Source organism: Charadrius vociferus, unplaced genomic scaffold, assembly GCF_000708025.1.
Source record: "Charadrius vociferus isolate BGI_N301 unplaced genomic scaffold, ASM70802v2 scaffold90, whole genome shotgun sequence".
In the NCBI taxonomy this organism is placed as follows: Eukaryota; Metazoa; Chordata; class Aves; order Charadriiformes; family Charadriidae; genus Charadrius; species Charadrius vociferus.
Genome location: NW_009647222.1, coordinates 8,837,396 through 8,859,465, shown reverse-complemented (window position 1 = coordinate 8,859,465; position 22,070 = coordinate 8,837,396). Strand labels below are relative to the sequence as shown.

Below are 22,070 nucleotides of genomic sequence, written 5' to 3'. Positions count from 1 at the left end.
GTCTGGGGGGTGAGGAGTAGGTGTCCACCAGAGGGCCCTCCCTCCCCACACCTTGGTGGCCTCACCGCAGAGGTGCTGCTCACACCTGCCGAGCTCCCCGGAAGGCTTTGGGAAAGCTGCAATCAGAAATGACCGCTTCCACTTCAGCCCTCTATTCGTCTGAGCAGGCAGTCACGATTTCAATATTAAAAGTCTCTGCTTTTGATCCAGTAGCTTAATTCTCTATGTGGATGCTGTGTGGAGCGTGAATAGCATTGAATTGTAAAAGGAGTTCCTTCAAGGAGGTTACGTATGATCCTGATACGCAGCGGTTTAGCTAAGTACAAATAGTCTGTTAGCATGAGGTGTGCAGAAGTGAACAGAAGCAAATACATTCTCTCTTGGTGTTGCATATGTACAGTATTACTATTGGGGGAAGCCTTAGTAAGCAATAAACTTTAACTTAGATTCAGGCTATGTCAAAAAAGTCAGGGCATTTTAAATGTGTCAACTATGGTACCTTTGGAAAGGCCACCGTGTTTCTCCCTCAGGCTGGGATCATGTGAATGGCTTCATACAAAGCGTCCTGCATCTGCTTCCATACAGTCTGTAGCGTTGGGGCCGAATTGAAAAGCATGGCTCCAAACACGAATCCTTTGTCCACCTTTCCGCTGCAGGCTGCCTTATTCCAAGTATTTTCGGAGACCGCTCTTGACCATAACTCTCCACGGCACATCGTAACAATCACTTCCTATTTACTGTTCTTGGCAAATGTGCTAAACTTAAAAGAGTGAAGGGACGAAAGCTGAAGGGCCAGTGCAGAGCAGTGTTGTGTATGGGCTTTGGACTGACAGACACTGCATGCTTTGCTTTGACAATGCACGTAGTCTGTAAACCTCTTTTTTTTTTTATTCCCCCCTCCCGATTTGTTCTTGATGGAAGCTCTGCAAACTTTAATTTTCCATTGTGCTTGAAAGGAAGGAAATGCATATCTGTAACTGCTCTGAAACACAGTAACTAGGAACTGATTTATGTAAACTTTCAGCAGCTTTTTTTTTCTTTGGTTATACTCAAGGGTGACTTAACACCAAATGTATTTGATGGGAATTACACCCACTGGTTATTCTAAATTCCCTTAGCTCTAGATTCAAGCTTAATATATTTAATTTTAGTGCACCAAATATTACTTAAAAGTCTACCTTGACAATTGTCCTTTGGTGCTAGTTTGAGATTTTAAGATTTTGTGTATTTTCTTGTGACTTACGTTTCCAGCAGCTTTTAGAGGAAAAGCTGTAGGTGCACTCCCTAAAAAACTTGTCATGGCTTTCCAAGAAAAACAAAAGCAAGGGCTAAAACCTGTTGGCAGAGACAAATGGAATTATGGTTTTGACCTTCTCTATGAAGCAGCAGCTAAAAGACTCTGAGTCTTTTGTAATGTTAACTGGGGAAAACATCCTGGACTCATTATCAGGGAGCAAGCTTAACAAAGCATTTAAAACCAGCACCTTATCTGTCCCATGTTGAAATGCTCTAAACTTCTATTATATCACCTTCAGTGAATTGCAGCCCTGTCTGCCTAGTGGAAACTCTTGAATGGCATTCTCTGTGCCCTCTTGAGCCAACAGCATATTGCTTCAGCCATGGTGAACTCCCCATCGGGGATGAAACAGAAGGAGGTATCTGGCAGCCTACTTCAGGCCACTTTGTGGGATGGATGTTGTGATTGATGCTGCGGTGTGACACAACGTCCTGCACAGAAAGTACTATACTAAAAGTACTTTAAAGTAACAAACAAGTTTATTCCTTGGTGTGAGCGCCACAGTAAATGAACTCAACAGATCTGTTCCCTGCCCCATGGGAAAGTGCAGCCTGGTTTCTGTGAGGGATGAGCTGGCTCTTGACTCTCGCTGCTGTGATACCTGTTTGCTCCTAAGTCATCTCTGCATTGTCCCAGCAAAGTCTTAAAGAGCCTCTTTCTGACTGGGTCAGGAAACTCCCTTGCTTAGAGCTCATTAATGTTTGCTTTGCTTTTTAGTCACAAAGCACCTCTAAAGTAAAAATATGAGTGAATTTTAAGCAAACACAGCTGCATGTTTGCATTGGTGTGGCAGTCGTTTCTGCACTTGTGGTCATTTCCTCTTGATTTTTTGTTTCATTAATTGAAATTATTAGATGGGACTTCGGTGGTGTGTCACCATCCACTATCTTGTAGTTTCAGATAAGACTTCAGCAGACACTATAGGAAGAAATGGAGCTTTTGCTCTAGCCCTAGAGGTGTTTACCCTGCCATGGAGGAGCCTGTGGTTTCCCTGGTGCTTTCACTGTTGTTGCTGGAAGAGCTGTTGTAATCTGCTGCACCTATTTATTGCCTGAGGTATTTCTCTCCTGTTCAGCCGCTAAGCATCTGTAAAAGAAATCCAACTCGGACATTGCTATCTCCCCACTGATCATAAGGGAGACATGTTGAGGGAGCAGTAGCACTCTCTTAACTACCTTCTCACAGTTTATGCTTCAGTCAAGCTGTTGTGTCGAAGCTAAACCACCAGAAAAGCTTTGTATTTATTTTTTAGGTGGAATTTTCTGCCTCAGATACCTGAGGGAATTCCCTTTTTGGTGGAAATTTCTCCTTAGGTTGGTTTAGCTGCAACACAAAGCCTTGCTTTCTGGAGAAAGACATACAGGTGGGGTGGCAGTGCTGGGACATCCTTACCTTCCTGCTTAACCGGTAGAGAGTCATTTGGCATGTGCTAAGGAGATGTTTAGGGTACGCTGTTGACAGGCTTGCGCAAATTATAAAATGAGTTCTCTGGAGCGTGAAGCCACCAAAAAATTGTGGGCAAGCCCTTTGCATAGCAAGTGGGTAAATGATGGTGTGTCACTTACGGTTTCTTCTTTTCATTGTTTAAAGAATTTCTGAAGAGTTGTACAAGGAACTTTGGTTGCAGGTGTTACCACAAAGGGAAATAAATACATGAGTCTTTCGGGAAGTCGTTAACCTTGCCCACCTAATGTGTTTTATAACCAGTTTTGTTTGCACTAGATAGTGAAGAGCTGTTCACCAGCTGGTAATCCAATGTTCAAATACAGATTTCACCCTTACAGGAAAAAAAAAAAGCTAGGGACTTCTGTGTATTTAAACATTACAATGTAGTCTGTACATGCCATAACTGGCAGGGTTTGGGGAACCGGGTGCTGCAGGGGTGACCTGTGTGGAAGGGATCCATGACCTGCCCTGTGCTGGTTCCAGCTGGTTCCAGCCAGCTCCAAAACAGATGAAAACAGCCCATTGCACACCAAAACTGTAACGGGTCAGAGCAGCACATGGTGCCTTTGCTTGAACATATTTAAGAAAGGGCAGCAGCTGCTAGGGACAGAAGTCACAGAAAGGAGACATGAGAGGAGACACAAAACGGCACACATAAGGACAAACATGGGAGGACACACATGAGGATGCAGAAAAGGAGACATAAAGAGTCACAAAAGAGGATGTGAAAAGGTGACATGGAGCAGGAGGCACAAAAGGACGTGTGTGAGGACAAAGGAAAGGAGACACAAAAGCAAAGATGTGAAGAGACACAGGAGGAGATGTGAGAGGGGACAGAAGAGGACATGCAAAGGGAAATGTGAAGAGACATGTCTGGAGTAAAGGGAGAAAGAAGTGGAGGAGGCCTGTGGAAGGGGACATTGTTGGGTACGTGGCTGGAGATGCTCTCTTGGAAGGAAACGCTCTGTGCTAGAGAAAGTACACTTGAGGGACTGCGACCCATGCTGGAGCAGGGACACCCCTGATGATCTGCAGCTTGTGGAGGACCCACACTGGGACAGGGACAGCCCTGAGGGACTGTGGCCCATGGATGGCCTGTGTCAGAGCAGATACACACCAAGGGACTGCAGGCTGTGGAGGACCCATGTTGGAGCAGAGGAGCAGTAAGGAGCAAGGAACAGTGGGGGGAAAGTGAGGTGCAAGGAGTGGCCAAAAGAAACCATTATGCACTGACCCATAGCCTCCTGTGCTGCCTGTTGCCTCATAGAAGGAATTGGGACAGACTGAGTGTAACCCACAGTGAAAACAAGGGATGTTGAGACTAGGGATGGGGGAGGAGAGATGTTGGACTGAAGATGAGCCTGGGTAAAGAGGAGGAAAGGTGTTTCCCAAAGTGTTTTTTTTAATTGTTAGTTGCTGGTCTCTCTCTTTTTTTTTTTTTCCTCCTCAGTATGTGAATCAGTAATTGAAAATTTATATAAATTTGTAATAAATTAAACTAAGCGAAATTCCCCAAGTAAAGAATGTTTTGCCTATGGCAGTATATTCATTATGCTGATGTGTAAAGTGGTTTAGCAATGACGTGGCCAAACAGTACAAACCCCATGTGGGCTTAATCTGGGTGGAGTTTCCCCTCTCCATGTGTGAGACTGCCATATCCCTGTAGCACTGCATCGGTGCTTTAGCATTTTCCCAAGTACAGCTTTCTAGAGAAGGGCCAGCACCAGCCAGTTACAGGCGTTCACAAGTGATGATCTTTGAACAAGTTGTGTTGGCAAAAGCCATAGAACAGATGCAGTTTTATTGGCAAACCCTTCTATTCAGTCTGTAAAAGATTAATTGTGGGGCAGAGCTGGAGTAAACTTTTGCCATTGATGTGCTGGTTCTGCAGGGCAGAGTTGTACCTCTTCCCCCCCCCCCCCCCAACCTCTTTGCTGGTGCAGTACTACTAGCCTAGGAGTAACTATACTGTGTACTCCAGGTGTAACATGTTTAAAAAAAAAAAAAAATAAATCTCACTCCCTCACTCTTCTTCCTTCCAAACATGAGTGGAGCGATAGAGAGAAAAGGGAGAGAACAGAGGGAGGGGAGATGGAAAGGTCTTGCCTTTTCTTGCAACTATATGGAAAGAAAGCGTGTGTTACCCTCTTAGAGTCTGAAGGAAAGCAGAGGGCACGGAGGGGAAGTGCAACTTACTGTGATGTGGCCATTCCCAGGCATGCTAGTGCCTGGTGCTACTGGCGGGATGGTGTGTCATTGTCTACAGGTAGAGTCGAAATGCTCCAAAGTCGTCTCTCCAAGACACTGAAGATGTGTTGAAAAAATCACAGGATGGTAAACTTTTGTTCAAATGGAGGAAAAAACCCTGAGATTTTAAAAAATCTCAGTGGAGAGTTTTTTTGTTTTTTTTTTTTTTTTTTTTTAACTGAAGAATGATTAATCTGAAATGGAAAATTCTCTTCTGTTATTAAGCTAACCCGTAGCTATCTGTCAAGCATAATGTAGTTGTCTATTGCATTCTGTGCATTTAGTTTGGCTCACAAAGCTTCTGTTTTTACTGTTGGATTGTGTTGATTTTCTTTCTTTCAAATTTTGCAAACTTTTACCAAAAGGAAAACAGGGATTACAGCAGAGAAGACATTAAAATGTTTTGCATCTTTCAGGCAGTTGTGGGGGTTTTTTTGGTTTGGGTTTTTTTTTTTTTTTTTTCTTTAAAGACTATATTCCTTGTGAAACCGTACTGTTTTTTTTCTTTAAGAGCCTGGCACCACTTTGACTATGCAGGCTTTGAGGAAGGCATTGGCATGTTGATGACACCGCCCTTCAATTAGACTGTGCACTGACACACCTTATTTCAGACTTAAAAGCTGTTGGACTTTCTGAGAGATAAACTCAGCTCTACTCTTCCAGCTGCTGCAACATTATCTCTTTATGATTAAATATACACTTTGGACTTCAGAGATCTAAATTTGAGGCTGGCAAGGACAGTCGCACGAGGCTTGTAAAAGCAGAAATAGCCCTGTGTATATCCCAGCTCAACCGCCTGACAGGAGAGTTTATAGGTGTCCCCCTACACTTGAGTGTACTGCTAGAGAAGATCTGGCTCTGTGGGTAGAATAGGTGGGAAAAGAGGAGAATGCGCCTTTTAAAGTTGACTGCTGTACTGAAGGCTTAACAGTTGTAATGTTTGATTCTCTTTCACAAAGTCTGGTTTTAAATGGTGAAAGAAGGGAAAATATGATTTTTTTTTATTTTTTTTTTCAGTGAAGGAAAGTGTTAAGTACTGTCAGTCTAGAGGCTTAAATATTAAATTAAGAGCATGGTCAAGAACAGAGGTGCCATGTGAAGGAACGCAGTAAACACTCCTGTGTTGTGGAGACTTTGTAGCAAATATGGGATACAGGGTGGTTAATGAGGAATAAACGTAAGGGAAACAAGTACGATTCTATGAATCTGGGATCTGACACCTCTAGACAGGAACAGATGATAGTGCTGGGGTTTTAGATGAGTTCTCCGTTTCAGGGAGGGCTGGCAGGTAGTTCTCCTCTGGGGAAATGAAACACGTCAGAAGCAGCTGTCGCACTCGCTCTCAGGTGTCAGGATCCATTAGTATGGCAGCAAACTGGAAGACAAAAGATAATCTAAAATCCTAGTACCACGGATTACTCCTGTACATGTCTGACTTGAAAATAATGGACTGATGAAGATAAAATGGAATAAATGCTGTATTTCCTTACAAGTGGCAAGCACAGTAGGCATCCAGGGAAGTAAGGGTCAGTAAGGGAGAGGTTTGACCATATTTTGTTTTTGAAGGAGGGTAACCTTTGCCAGAGGACAATGTATCATACCAGATCAAACAGCCTGAGAAAGGTGAGACATGAGGTGAGACATGTCCAGATAGTAGTGAGGCTGAAGATGTATTCAGCAGGCACGCACACACATATGTATGTACATATACATGCTTGGCCATGCAGATCACACGCAGACACTCAGAGCACCCACGTGAATGTAGGCAACACCAACAGCCTCATCCTGCTCCCTTCTCTGACTGGATAGGATGGAAGTCCACAAATAAGCATACACATAGACATGTACAAGGTGAATCCCTCCAGCAGGTGGGCTTAGGCACTCAGTGCAGTAGCTGCCCCTGGATCCCAGTCTCCCCAGTTGCTCACACCTGGACATACAAGTCCCAAAGACCGTAGCCTTTACTCCGGTTGCTAATACAAACTGATAAACACACACACGGAGCTGGCCAGGACTTTCCATGTCCCATAGCCAATGCCCCTGTGCTCTCACCCTTAGAGACACACGGGTGCTCTCATACCCAGAGCCAGCCCTTAGGGACTCACTCATGGTCTTGGCTCCCAGGCCACTTTGCATACTCACAGGCTGGTCCGCTTGATCTTTGCTCACCATTGCACACCCACAGTCACTCCAGTTGCTGGCACCACGGACTCACGGGCCCTCTGGCCTGTGGTTTGACCCCAGTTGCTGCATCCACACCCCAATGTACACATGTGCACAAAGAATTGAAAGCCTTCACGCTGGAAAGAGTCAGAAAGGAATTTAATGAGAAGACAAGAGAGACTGCGCAGATCAGGCGCAGGGCATGGCCAGACAGGCATACTGCCCAGCAAGCTATTTACCTGCATCTGGCCCTTGTAATCCCCTTACACTTCTATTTTCCCTGTCTTGTTCATCCCCAAATCACCTAAACCCATCCTTTGACCTGCTGTTGGTTCCTTTGCTAAATATCTCATAGTAAGTCCTGTGCAATTCCAGACTCTTCTTCTGCAACCCATAATATGTCCCACCCTTAGTCTGAAAGGTGATCTGGAGAGCTGCTTCTGGTGACTCTGGTGATGGGTTTCATGCCTGGACCCTGGAACAGCCCTGGGAGGGGCCCAGACAAGGTGCTGATTCCTCCAGAGTCCTTCATCTGGGATCCCACCTGCCATTGTGCTTCTGTGCTCCTCTGGGCTTGGGCAGATGGCTCTTCGATGGGCTAATGGCCCCTGTGGTGGGCTTGGGAGTAGCCTGGCTGGGTATATTTGGGCTTGTCCCTCTGAGCTTTTTGTGGGCATGCAGATGAGCTCTGTCATATAACCTCACAACCTGAACATTGGGCTGTGGTTTCTGATAGGGCCCTGTGATTGCTGTGGCAGCATGGAGAAGCCAGGATGCTTTTTAAAAGATGACCTAAAGGTATAATTCAAGCATGTTGGCATGAAGGAGAGTTCAGCATGCAGCTCTGCCATAGTACTGTCCTGAGGCTGGTCGTCTGTTGCCTTCCCTGTCAATGTCTTTTTTTTCTTCTCTCCTTCCCTTCAGATCACGACGGTTGTCTTGGGAGAGCAGGCTCTGATGGGAGCAAGAATGCTCAGGATACCCAACTGCCTGCCAAAACTGACCAGGGTGGTGATGAGCCACAAGCTCGGGGCTCTGTTTATCCTCGCCTTTAAGTTCATGTCCTTTGCCTCCATCGTGTTTTACTGGAGAATCACGGAGGACCCTAAGGGCAGGGGCCAGGTGTACAGCTTGCCTGTTGAAATCCACTGTGCTCACTCTGTGCCTTCTCCTCCCAACGCCATTGCTGGTGGGCCCCCTTCTTCCCCAGGAGATGTGTTTTTTGTGGAGACCTCGGAGCGAACTAACCCAAGTTACCTGTTCACGTGCTCCGTGGAGTCAGCGGCCAGGACGCACCCTGGGACAAGGGTTGTGGTGCTGATGAAAGGTTTGGCAAACGAGAATGCCTCATTACCCAACCACTGGGGCTTTTCGTTGCTGAGCTGCTTCCCCAATGTGGAAATCCGACCCCTGGACTTGCCGGAGCTTTTCTCTGGCACACCTCTGGCAAAGTGGTACTTGCAGGCTCAACATCGCTGGGAGCCTTATTTCTTACCTGTCCTGTCTGATGCCTGCAGAATTACCATCATGTGGAAATTTGGCGGCATCTACTTGGACACAGACTTCATTGTGCTTAAGAACTTAAAGAACCTCACAAATGTGCTTGGTACCCAATCCAAGTATGTACTGAACGGGGCCTTTCTGTCCTTTAAACCCAAACACAAGTTCATGGAGCTTTGCATGAAGGACTTTGTAGAGAACTACAACAGCTGGATCTGGGGACACCAGGGCCCACAGCTCCTAACACGTGTCTTCAAGAAATGGTGCTCCATCAGGAGTCTTCGGAGCAGTACGAGCTGCAAAGGAGTGAGTGCTCTACCCCGTGAGGCTTTTTATCCCATTCGGTGGCAGGACTGGAAGAAATACTTTGAAGCGGTCAGCTCCTCAGAGCTTCATCACCTCTTTAACAATACCTATGCAGTGCATATATGGAACAAGAAGAGTCAAGGGACAAGGCTTGAGATCACATCCCAGGCTTTGCTGGCTCAACTGCATTCTCACTTCTGCCCTGCCACATACAGTATCATGAAGAAGGACTCCGAACGTCAATGACTCAAGGGTCAGCTAAGAGATGTTGCACGGGAGCCCACAACTCTCCAGCTGTTCCATCACAAATGAACCTTCTTTTGAAGAGAGGTGGTGGGACTTGAGGATAAATGCCATTTGTGGTTTGTAGGTGGAGCCTGTAGCTTTAGCTGATGTCTGTGCAGCTCTTTGTCTTGATTTTAACCACCTACCAGCAACATTTTGTTTCTCTGCAGGACCTTTCTTCTGCTCTGCTTGTCAGGTAGAGAAATCTCAGGAGGGGAGCAAGTTCTGAGCCACTTCTGGCAGCTTCCATCAGCCTTTCAGAGGAGTAAGGCCCTTTTTATGGCTGTAAATCTGGAAGAGGCCTTTATAGAAATGCATATCTCATTGCCTGATTCTCAGGACTTCTGAAGTGCAGTCCTCAAATCAACAAAAGGATGGGAGAGCAAAGAACAGGAACTGAGAAGGAAGTTAAGGATATGCTAGAGAAGGTGCCATGAGAAAAACATAGAGGAAAACAGAGAGGAAAGAAAGGGCTAAATCAGTTTATTTTTCTTTTCATTCCCTTTCTTCTGAAGCCTTTGGTGGAGGAGACTTTCTTGTGTCTGTTTTGAGCAGGGAGCAGGATGCTGCACTCTCTGTTTGATGTCATAGATGCAAAGACATGGAAATTTGGTGTGAATCAGAACACAAGAATCTGAGGCCAGCTCATCATTTAGAAGGAGCTCTTGCGCAGCAATGTTTTATTTTATAGTAGCGGCAAATTAACACCCTGCAATGAGCAGAAGAGCTCCCGGAAATCACACTTTAAATTGCATCTCACACAGGAAGAGCTGAACTATCTTTTACACTGAGTTTGTCTCTGGGACCAAATGCCCATAACTGCGTGTAAGATGCACCAGATCTTTCAGTACTTGGACGGCTCCTAAAGGAAAGGCATAATATTTCCAAGTATTTCCAAGGTTACAGAGAGCATGGTAGGGAACCTGTAGTGTCTAAATTCAAGTCCGTTCGTGAGTCATTTGTGGTAGACCTCTTCAAGTAGCCTGGAATACTCCTGCAACTCACTGTCCAGAAGTACAAATCTTTCCTGGGAGGTCTTGAGGAGGGCAGTGGAAAGCTTTACTCTTCTCCTTGAGCATCTTTCTGAATTGCAGTGGATAAAGGTAATGTATCTCTTGCAAGGTGCTGTTGTGCCTTTGAGGGTTCCTACCACAGAGGCAAGTTTGTTGGACAAACTGTGTGAGGCAACTCGTCCCTTGCCTTGATGGCCAAAAGGATGTATTGATGCTCTTACAGTTCTCATTGGAAAATAATGGAGAAAGAGCAGTGAGGAAACAAGAATAATGTTGATACCATCAACATCATTATATTTGGTCCCAACCACACATTAAAGGGGATCACTGAGGCACATGAGCTTGGCACTGCGACACGGTTAATGCAGATAAGCATTGGCCACCTCCTCTCCTACACTACTAAGAGATTATGATCTCACTGTAAAATCTTCTCTGCCTCCAGTGCGCCTCCTCTTCTTATGCCTAGGAACAGCAGTGGGGTGGTCCAACCGTCCCTTTGATGATCATGAGTTGGTCAGATCTTCAGTGTCACTTGGTCCCAAAGTGACAACTCTTTCACGTGGTGGTTCCTGCAAGTCCTCTGACTGTGACTCAAATAATTTCTAGATCTGCAGTTGTCTGAGGTGTCTTGTGTTTCCCAGGTCAACCATAAGCAATGTGAGGTTTGCTCAGTTCAGCCAAGGTCAAAAATGTAAAAGACTGTGCATGCAACATTTCTCTGTCTCAGGTTTATTTGTCTCTTCTTTGACAAAACCAAGAAAGACAAGTTGCCCATCACTTCCACAAAACAGTTCCCTGTCCTTCAGGGAACATGGCTGTGGGAGCTTAAGGAGTGCATGCACTTTTTTATTTCTTTTTTTTTTTTCTTTATGCTGAGCTGTTTGGTGTTGATTGGAGGCTAGTGCTGCCTTGATTGAAAGGTACCTGCCTGTGAGTTGGGCAGGGTGTGAGGTCTGTGCATACGTAGCTACTCTGGGGTGAAGAATGTGCTCCAGTGGCTGGCATCACATATGTGTATGTATGTAGTGCTGCCCCTTTGTTATGCCCAGCTTTATGGTATATCATGGAGGCATTCAGGATTTTGAATGTTTGCATCTCTGCCAATACTGAACATCTTTAAGAACAAAGACTTTGTGGGGAAACAGCAGATCTTCCTGACTGTATAAGCATTCTTCAGCACACTAAGTGGTATAAATGGGGTTTTCACTCCCTACTCTGTGGGTTTTTTTCATTGCTTTCTTTAGAAGCAGTCGCAAAATTGTCAGCCCTGGCCTAGTGTGTGGTTAGTGAAGCATGGTTTCCCCTTTCACTGGTTCCTTCCGTTTTGGGCCCTTTGGGCTAAACAACAGAAATCTTAGTGAGCTAGGAACCCCTACCAGACATGGTAAAATGGTGGTTGGTGATCATAAAGGTGTAAGAGAAGACTCTACTGTGGCAATACCATGAACTGATTATGGGAATATTTGGGACCCACTGCAATCAATATCTGACATGATGTACCACTGTTTGTTCTAGGAAAGTGCCTTTTTGCATAAGTGTTTTTTGTTGTTGCTGTTCTTCTTTGTTTTTTTCCCCTGTAGAGTAAATGTTCCAAGGTTTGATAAGGACAGAATCAAACCAAAGCAGTCTTTGGCCTTTTTCCCTTTGTCTTGTGAAAGAAAAATAAATACAGTTTTTACTATTACTTTTCTCTGCCAAGGTGTTCCATTTTGTTCTGCGAGGCGTTGGTGGTAGGTCTGAGCAATCTGTTAGTTATTCTGCAGAAAAGCATTTTAAAATTGTGTCCTGAAGTGGCTCACTAAAATTAGGAGTGTGGGATGAACATGAGACAAGTTGAGCATAAGGACATGTGGAAAGAAGGCTCTGCGGACCATGACTACATGCCATCTTTGGGACCTAAGTGGTGGGAACAGAGGAAAGCACAGTGCGGTACTGATTCCTAATCCAACCAGGTATCACTCCATCATTCATGACCTGCAATCTGTCTGATTTTAGTCTCACTCTGAAGGTCTAGAAGTTATTGAATAGGAAACTCCATGAGAAATTGTGTTGCTTTTTCCCTGGGTGATGAGCTACAGCCTCCCTCAGTAGTGACAATGCCTGTGCTCTTGTAGATCTAAAAGTGGAAATCTTGTGCTGCAGTGATTCTTTTTCCCACCTGCCTTTCAGAGACTGATCTAAAGACCCTGATCTAAAAGGGGGGAATTTTGAGAGGCTATGAAAGGACTGGTGGGGTCTTGTGTGCAGAGGAGTTTTATTGCAACTCCTTGAGTCAAAAGCCAGGGAAACAGTTTTCCCTTGAGATGTAAAAAGTTGCCTGTGCTTTCTTCATTGCTGATATGTAGTCAAGGATGATGGGAAGTAGCAAAAAGGCACTTAGCTGTTTCTTGCCCTGTCTCCTTTGTCTTTGAGCTCGTTAAGGTTAGCTGGTACACAGATGTGCAGCACATCAAGGAGGGAAGCCAGGGGTGGGGGTTGGGACGCAGAATTGGACAGTGCAACAGAAGAAGAGTAAGGAAGGATCAGTAAGGTAATCCTGGACCCGGTCTCCTGGGAAGAGGCTGAATGATGATTATTTTCTCTGTGCTAGCTGAGAGCTCTCCTATGCCAGGAGCTCTTCTGTTAGGGGGATCTAGGATGCGCAGTAAGTAGTAATGCTCTGTAGGGCTCTTCTTTCCCCTGTTCTTCTTCTCCTTGTTTCTTTTCAACCAGAAAAGGAAGGTCAAAGAAACAGTACCCTCTCACTCCCCACAGCCCCCCCACCATGATGAGCCAGACTGGCAAATTGGTAACAGTGAACAAGGAGAAGGCTGAGGTATTCAACAACTTTTTTGCCTCAGTCTTCACTGGCACACTCTCTACCCACACGTCTTGAGTGGATGGACTACAAGACGGGGACTGGAGGAGCAAAGTCCCTCCCACTGTAAGAGAAGATCAGGTTCATGACCACCTGAGGAACCTGTATATTCATAAATCTATGGCACCTGACAAGATGCATCCCAGAGTCCTGAGGGACTTGGCTGATGTAGTTGCCAAGCCACTCTCCATGGTATTTGAATAGTCATGGCAGTCAGGTGAAGTCCCTGGTGACTGGAAAAAGGGAAACTTTGCACCCATTTTTAAAAAGGGTAGAAAGGAGGACCCTGGAAACTACCGACCTGTCAGCCTCACCTCTGTGCCTGGGAAGAACATGGGATAGATCTTCCTTGAAGCTATGGTAAGGCACATGGAGGACAGGGAAGTGATTTGAGACAGCCAGCATGGCTTCACCAAGGGTAAGTCCTGCCTGACCAACCTAGTGGATTTCTATGATGGAGTGACTACATCAGTGGACGAGGGAAGAGCTACAGTTGTCATCTACCTGGACTTCTGTAAGGCCTTTGGCACAGTCTCCCACAGCATCCTGCTTTCTAAATTGGAGAGAGATGGATTTGATGGGTGGACTGTTTGGTGGATGAGGAATTGGTTAGATGGTCGCATCCGGAGGCTAGTGCTCAATAGCTCAATGTGCAGATGGAAATCAGTGACAGGTGGCATCCCTCAGGGGTCTGTATAGGGACCAGTACTGTTCAATATCTTCATCAGTGACAAAGACGGTGGGATTGAGTGCACCCTCAGGAATTTTGCAGATGACACCAAGCTGAGTGGTGTGGTTGACATACCTGAGGGAAGGGATGCCATCCAGAGGGACCTCAAGTGCAAGGTCCGGCACCTGTGTCGGGGCCCCCCCCAGTATCAATACAGGCTGGGGGATGAGCGTATTGAAAGTAGCCCTGCCAAGTTTGACTTGGGGGTACTGGCGGATTAAAAGCTGGACATCAGCTAACAATGTACGCTTGCAGCCCGGAAAGCTAACCATATCCTGGGCTGCATCAAAAGAAGCGTGGCCAGCAGGTCAAGAGAGGTGATTCTGCCCCTTTACTTCACTCTTGTGAGACCCCACCTGGAGTACTCCATCCAGCTCTGGAGCCCTCAGCACAGGAAAAACATGGACCTGTTGGATCGAGTCCGGAGGAGGGCCACAAAAATGATCAGAGGGCTGAAGCACCTCTCCTATGAAGACAGGCTGAGAGAGCTGGGGTTGTTTAGCCTGGAGAAGCAAAGGCTCTGGGGATGCCTTATTGCAGCCTTTCAATACTTCAAGGGGGCTTATAAGAAAGATGGGGACAAACTTTTTAGCAGGGCCTGTTGTGATAGGACAAGGGGTAATGGCTTTAAACTAAAAGAGGGTAGATTTAGACTAGACATAAGGAAGACATTTTTTACTAAGACGGTGGTGAAACACTGGAAGAGGTTGCACAGAGAGGTGGTAGATGCCCCATCCCTGGACACATTCAAGGCCAGGTTGGACAGGGCTCTGAGCAACCTGATCTAGCTGAAGATGTCCCTGCTCATTGCAGGGGAGGTTGGACTAGATGACTTTTAAAGGTCCCTTCCAACCCAAACTGTTCTACGATTCTATGATTCTCCCTCTCCCCAAAATGTCTAGTCCAGAAAGGCTGTTCTGCAAAGCAGGTTAAGAGCCCTTCCTGGGGGAAAGTGCAGTTACCTGCCTTAATCTTATATGTTTGGGTGCTGAGGTGTGCCTAGGGCTGGTTTGTCCTCAGCGGGAGAAAAGAAGAAAAACAAAGCTCTCCACATGCTCTGTTTGGATCTGCCATTTGTGAACACCAGCACGCTGGTATTTCTTATGTACTTCAGGTTCATCTACCTCAAGTATTTGTGACCGTTCCCTGTGTGCACATGGCTTGTGGTCTCTCTGGTATCTTCTTTGCAACCATGCCTGAAACTCAGCTGAGTAGGTGTAGTCCAGAAGAGAAAACGTCAGGAGGAAGTCACTTCAGCTGCCACCTGCTGTTACAGCTCAAGCTGAGATATTGACCTTTACATTTGTGTGTAATGATGGAGCCAAATAGCAGCTGCCATGACTCTGAAGTATGTTGACAGAGGTACAAGAAGTAAGAAACTACTCTTCACAGAGTGGAATCTATGTCTGGGGGAAAATTAGGTATGTGCATAAAGTCTGGCAAGTTAAATATGAAAACACTATAAGGCTATAAAACCCAAAAGATATTAAAGCTACCGATGTTAATTTTCTTTTTTCCCAACTGCAGAATGACCAGGAAGCCTGCTAGACAGGTGGAAGGTCAGTAGGAGATTGAAAGAGACTTCAGAGATCAGTTTGAAGCAAACCAAAATTAATTTTTGCATCTCACTATAGATAAGAGGAACTTGGAGATCTTTCTCTACACTGTAATCCCTCCTTGTGGGGGATGGATGCCACAGTCTCTTGCACATCACCATGTCCATGGAATATGTGTCAGGACTGAATGAATGAACAGATGATGGGACCTGATGGGATGCATACACGAGTGCTGCAGGAGCTGGCTGATGTCATTGTGAGACTGCTCTTTGTTATGCTTGAAAGGTCATAGAGATTGGGGGAAGCGGAAGGAAGCAAAAGTCACTCCTATCTTGCTATCTTCAGGATGTCCAAGGAAGAGGATCCAGGGAACTACAGGCCAGTCATTGTCACCTTGAACTCTGGAAAGGTGATGGAACAAATCCTCCTGGAAGTCATCTGCAAATGTATTAAGGACAAGAAGATGATTAGGAGTGGTGGGCATGGATTTACAAAGGGGAAATCATGCCTGGCTAAACTGATAGCTTTCTATGATGAAATGACCAGCTCAGTGGACAGCAGAAGAGCATTGGATGTTATTTATTGTGATTTTAGTAAGTTTTTTGACACAATCTCTGTAACAGCCTTGTAGACGTCCTGATGAAATGTTGACTATGTAAACACAGTAGGGTAGATTGGAAACTGGCTGAACGTCTGTACTTGAAGTATTCTGATGAGTAACACAAAGTCCAGGTGGATAGCAACTAGTGGTACATTCCAAGGATCTTTGCTGGGGCCAGTACTGTTTAACTTCTTTTGTTAATGACCTTGATGACGGTGTGATGGACTGCAACCTAAAGAATTTTGCAGATGATGCAAAACTGGGAGGAGTGGTTGATACAAAAGGCGGTTGAGCTGCCCCTCAGAGTGACCTTGACAAGCTGGAGAAAAGAGGCAACAGGAATTTCGTGAAGTTCAATAGGGAGATGATGCTGGCGGGAAATAACACAATGCACCAGTGGAAGTTAACCAGGAGCCAACAGTCACACCCTTGTAGCAAAGAAGGCCAACAGCCTGCTGGACGGCATTATGTAGAGCATTGCCTGCAAGGTCAAGGGAAGCAATCCTTCCCCGCTACTCAGCGCTTCTGAGACACATCTGGAGTGCTGCCTCTGGGCTCCCCAGGAAAAGCGAGACATGGACGTACTGGAGCGAGTCCAGCAAAGGGCCACTAAGATGGGAAAGGGACTGGAGCACATGAGGTAGGAAGAGAGGCTGATAGAGCTCTGTCCATTTTTCTTGGGGAAGAGAAGGCTCGGGGAGCGTCTTGTGAAAGTGTATAAATACCGGATTGGAGATGGGTGGGGTAAAGAAGACAAGCCAGACTCTTCTCTGTGGAATCCAGCAATTGGATGAGACACAGTGGGCACAAATTGAAATACGGGGAATTAGATTGAAAGCAATGGTGGTGAAGGACTGGAACAGGTAGCCCGGAGAGGTTGTGGATTCTGTGTCCTCAGACAAGGTCAAAAGCCAAGAGGACGCGGTCCTGAGCGCCCTGCTGTAGGTTACTCTGCTTTGAGCAGGGCCGTTGGTCAAACAATCTCAGGAGGTGCCTCCCAACCCTTCTGTGATTCTGTGACTAAAAGGGGCCTGACCTGAGGCCTGCTTTCGCAGAAACCAGGGGTGAATGACAAATGGCATTGTGCCAGCTGGGTTCTCTGTCCTGTTCCCTGTCTGTTTGGTTACAGATTAAAGCCTCTGGCGTTTCCCGAAGCTCTCTATTCTGGAGCCTGGGGATTTGGATTTGGAGATGGAGCAGAGGGAGGCAGGAGAAATCATAGGATCATAGAATTGTTTACATTGGAAAAGATCTTTAAGATCATCAAGTCCAGCCATCAACCTAACACTTCCAAAACCACCACTAAAGCATGCCTCTAAGTGCCACTTTTAAAGACCTTGAGGGATGGTGACTCAACCACTACCCTGGGCAGCCTGTTCCAATGATTAACAACCCTTTCAGTGAATAAAATTTTCATAATATCCAATCTAAAACTCCACTGTCACAACTTGAGGCTGTTTTCTGTCATCCTAAATGCCACAATCATCTGTGCTGCTTCTTCACGTGCTTTTGCGCATTGCTCTTTGGGGCCTCAGTGGTGGTCCCAGGAGGTGCTGGTTCTCCTGTACTTTCATTTAAGGCGAGGTGGGGGCAGAAATGCTGATGCTAATGCTGAGAATGTAGCTAAAATGACTTCTCTTTTCATTGCTGCCTTGTTAATAATCTCTTGCTCCCTATCCTTCCCTTTTGCAGGAGGAAGAGAGGAAATAAGGGTAAGGTGGAGGGGGGATTGAATTTCCATCATTAGGTGATTCCACTGGCAGAGCTGAGCAGGTCACAGTCAGCATGACCTTTGCATCCTGGGATGGGGACAGTTGGGTTAGCCAGCACCATCTGCCCGAGGAGGTAGAAGTGAGGACTTGGCAGGGGAGCAGGGTTTGGAAGCAGCCTCAACATTCTCTTTACCTACGCAGTTCTTGTCCTTCTTGTCTGCATCCACCTCCAAAGCTGCCTTGTATCAATTCCCCTCCCACTATCCATCCGTTCTGCTATTCTACAGTGTCATGAAAAATGAGGAGGCTCTCTGTAGGGGCAGGTGGTTGATCTCAAAAGGGAGCAACTGCTCATTCAACAGCCTGGGAGACTGACACCTCTTGACAGGAACTGATAATAGCACTGGGGTTTTAGTATTGTGTTTGGTTTTTGGGGAAGGACAGGTTGTATATCAGGAGAAAAAACTCTCATCATGAGAAAAAATTCTCAGCAAGGCAGCAGTTCCACACACTGTCTATTGACGGAGCTCCAGGAATATTCATAATTCCTATTTCCTTGTCCTGTGGTATTTTGCATATACGTCTCATGTCCAGAATTACCTGAAGTTGTAGAAGATGATAGATAAAGTCTCTAATGCTGTTCCCAGATTTTGTTGTGCATCACCATGTAGGTAAGCCATTTGTGTGCCATATGCTGTGTATCCTTCCAAGTGTCAAGCACAACGTACATGGACAATATACATGGACAGAACTGAGGACCAGTCTTGGTTTGTGATACACAGAAAAGAAGACTCGTCCTTATTTTGTGTTTCAAAGAGAGCAATGCAAAGACGGGCAGTAGTTTCTGATGTGGGATCTGAAGGCGCTGTGACAATACAGAGAAGCCAGGAGACTGTTGCAGAAGTGACCCAAAGGCATAATTTAAGCCTGCTGCCCTGAGGTGAAGGAAGGAGAGTTCTGCTCTGCTGTGGCACCGTTCCAAGGCTCGTGGTCTGCTGCCTTGCCTGTCAGTGTCTTTTTCTTCTTTCCTCCCCTTCAGATCACGACGGTTGTCTTGGGAGAGCAGCCTCTGACAGGAGCGAGACTGCCCAGGATGTCTAGCTGCCTGCCAAAACTGACCACGGTGGTGCTGACTCACAGACTCAGGGCTCTGTTTATCCTCACCATTTCACTTGTGTTCTTTGCCTCTGTCATGTTCTACTGGAGGACTGGGGAGGATGCTGAGGGCCAGGTCTACAGCTTGCCTACACAAAGCATGTGTGCACAGTATTCTCCTCCCCAAGCCATTGCTGGTGGGCCCCCTCCTCCACCAGGGGATGTGTTTTTTGTGGAGACCTCAGAGCGAACTAAACCAAATTACCTGTTCACATGCTCCGTGGAGTCAGCAGCCCGGGCACATCCTGGGACAAAGGTCGTGGTGCTCATGAAAGGTTTGGCAAAAGGGAATGCCTCATTACCCAACCACTGGGCATTCTCATTGCTGAGCTGCTTCCCCAACGTGGAAATCCGACCCTTAGACTTGCAGGAGCTTTTCTCAGGGACACCTCTGGCAAAGTGGTACTTGCAGCCTGAGCACCAGAAGGAACCTTATTTCTTACCTGTCCTGTCTGATGCCTGCAGAATTACCATCATGTGGAAATTTGGCGGCATCTACTTGGACACAGACTTCATTGTGCTTAAGAACTTGAAGAACCTCACTAATGCCCTCGGTATTGAGGCTCATAATCTACTGAATGGGGCCTTTCTGTCCTTTAAGCCCAAGCATGAATTCATGGAGCTTTGCATGCAGGACTTTGTGAAGAACTACAATGGCTGGATCTGGGCGCACCAGGGCCCAGGACTCTTAACGCGCGTCTTCAAGAGGTGGTGCTCCATCAGTAATATCAAGAACAACATGACCTGCAAAGGAGTGCGAGCTCTTTCCCCGGAAGCTGTATATCCTATTCACTGGAGTGCCTGGAAAATGTTATTTGAACCAATCAGCTCCTTAAAGCTTCGTAGGATCCTTAAGAACACCTATGCGTTGCATGTGTGGAACAAACTGAGCCATGGGACAAAGCTAGAGATCACATCGCAGGCTTTCCTGTCTCAGCTGTATTCTCAGTTCTGCCCTGCCACATATGCAAAGATGAAGAAGGACTCTGAAGAGCAGTCAAGGCCTGCAGTGTGACCTGTGGGCCCTTGGCTGCAGGGAAGTTCCCCAACCTGAAGGAACCCGAGTGCCTTTCACCCTCCACAGAATTGGTTTCTGGCCTAGGAGCAGGTATTCTGTGTAACAGCTCAGTGATTTGGTACCATTTCCAGTATCTGCCTCAGATCCCACGTGCTTCAAATATCCGCCGGAACCTGAATTTGGACTCTCTCGTTGTCATTCAGTAGCCCTTGATGCTGCAGGGAAGGCTGAACCTGTTCTTTGGTGCCCATCAGTTGCTCCTCTGTTGCTGTTCCCTCAATTGCTCCTCCTGTGTCTCAGGCCTGAAAAGCCTCTCGTGTAGTTTCAACAAGTGTAGGAACCCTTCGCTTGCTCCCTGTAATGTTTCTAGGTGTGTAAATAAATGGCAGCCAGTGGTATAGGGCACGGTTTATTGGAGCTCAGGGCCAAATTCCCTGGGTGATAAAGATTCTTACGGCTGGTGAAGTCTTGGGAGAGACTGGGAGTGTCTGAAAATTGCTTTAAGAAACAGAAAACATTTTCAATCCCTGCGTGGCTCAGTGTAATGTTTTTCTTGCTTTCCAAAGGCACTTTATTTCAAATGATCTTTTCTACTGTTTTACCTTCCGCTGTGATAGGCTGACTTGTCTGGTCCTCTTCGGGAAAAGTAGTGGCCCAAAAGCAGTCCTCAATCATCTCCTGCCACGTCACTGCCTGGAAGTAGAAGTGTCTTTCCATGCATTACATGTCTGCAACGCACCTGAGTAACACATTTAAGGTAGCACTGGTGGTAAAAGGGTTGGCAGGCTGTCAGTGCTTAGAGGGTGTTTCCTTGTGTCCTCTTTGCCTCTTACTGTTACATAGGTAAAATAATAAGCAACCCCCAGTAATGCAACTCAAATTTAATTTACACCAACCCCTTTACCTTGCGTCCGAATCCTACATTTCATAACTAAGTCATTCGCTCCAGTAGGTGCTTCTAAGTGAATTCCGAGGAATGGTCCTGTCATCTTTGCCTGGAGTGTGGTTGCACAGCTTTTCTTAACCTTCTGTATTTGCTTGATATGGAAGGGTTCTTGCATAGAAGTATTTCCATCAAATGCCAGGCTGCGCAAAGATGCAGGATACTCAAACGTGCAGCTTGTTGTGCGTTTCTTGTAACTCTCACTTCAGACTGGATAGCAGTAGTACCCCAGTGAAATACTGACATCTTTACAGGGTATCTTGCCATTGTTCTGATATGGGAAAATGATCAGTCGCTAATGGTATGATACCTTGATGTATGTCTGAATTCCTTTTTCTCTGCCATTCCTCTGCACTTGCTGGTCCCTCACGGTATAGAAATCCCACTGCACTTGCCAGCTATACATGTGGGCAACTCTGCTCGCAAAGGGAGCCAACCTAGTAGGACCAACATCAGCACATGGATGTGTCTCAGTGGTGAACGTACGCAGAACAGGCCGGTGACTTTCTAGATGTAGTTTTTTCTTCTTCTTTTAACAACCACTCTTTTTGGTACCAAAAAAAGCCCCTCACAGAAATCGCTTTGTGTTTTGTTGTGCAATTGACGGAATTCTGGAGAGCATGATCAGTGGGAATATTTCTTGATTAAAAGGTTCCCGTCAGAAGCATGTGGACCTAAAGACGTTTTGGCTAGGTTACTCACTTCAGCCAGGTGAGTTTTTTCACTAGGTTCACAGCACAGCTGCCTCACCCAGGTCCCCTCCCCGTACTAGACACGAAGCCTTCCCGCTAGGTGCTGCTTCCATCTGCTGCTTTCTTTCCTGTGTTCAGCAGCTTGCTGCCCATGCTACTCTTTCACGACAAGCTGTGCAACCGCTTGGTGGTATTAGTGGGCAACAGGATAAACCCTCCACTATCTTTATGCTGGTTTTTCATCAACAGAAACACACAATGGCAGGAAATTTCTTCTTGGGCTGTAAAGGAATCCAAGCATAACCTCTGCCTGAGGTTGCTGTTAGACTGCAGGGTCCGGCTGTGCAACAGACGATCCTTTATTCAAGAGTGAAAAATAAAAAAGCAGTGCTTCTGCTTCTGCTCAGCAAACCTGCGCCAGCTCGGCTGTATCGGGAGCTGGGGCTGGAAGGGGAGGGAGGTGTAGGAGACACAGGGGCATAGGAAGCCATGAGAGCAACTTGGAAGGTTTTTTGAGGAGGAGGAGGAGGAGACCTGAGGGCCTCTGAC

At 46.3% G+C, this 22,070-nt stretch overlaps 2 protein-coding genes across 2 annotated transcripts; both read left to right on the top strand.

Moving 5' to 3' along the window:
* Window positions 1-2,151: 2,151 nt before the first annotated feature.
* LOC104281733 (lactosylceramide 4-alpha-galactosyltransferase-like) lies at window positions 2,152-9,205 on the top strand. The gene is given in 4 exon segments (XM_009879778.1): window positions 2,152-2,295; window positions 2,297-2,534; window positions 7,586-7,612; window positions 8,100-9,205. Coding segments are annotated over 4 exon segments (1,515 nt in total).
* Window positions 9,206-18,770: 9,565 nt separating this feature from the next.
* LOC104281662 (lactosylceramide 4-alpha-galactosyltransferase-like) lies at window positions 18,771-19,883 on the top strand. Its single transcript, XM_009879695.1, has one exon. It carries the CDS (start codon window positions 18,807-18,809, stop codon window positions 19,881-19,883), a length of 1,077 nt encoding a protein of 358 aa, XP_009877997.1. The 5' UTR covers window positions 18,771-18,806.
* Window positions 19,884-22,070: the final 2,187 nt, after the last annotated feature.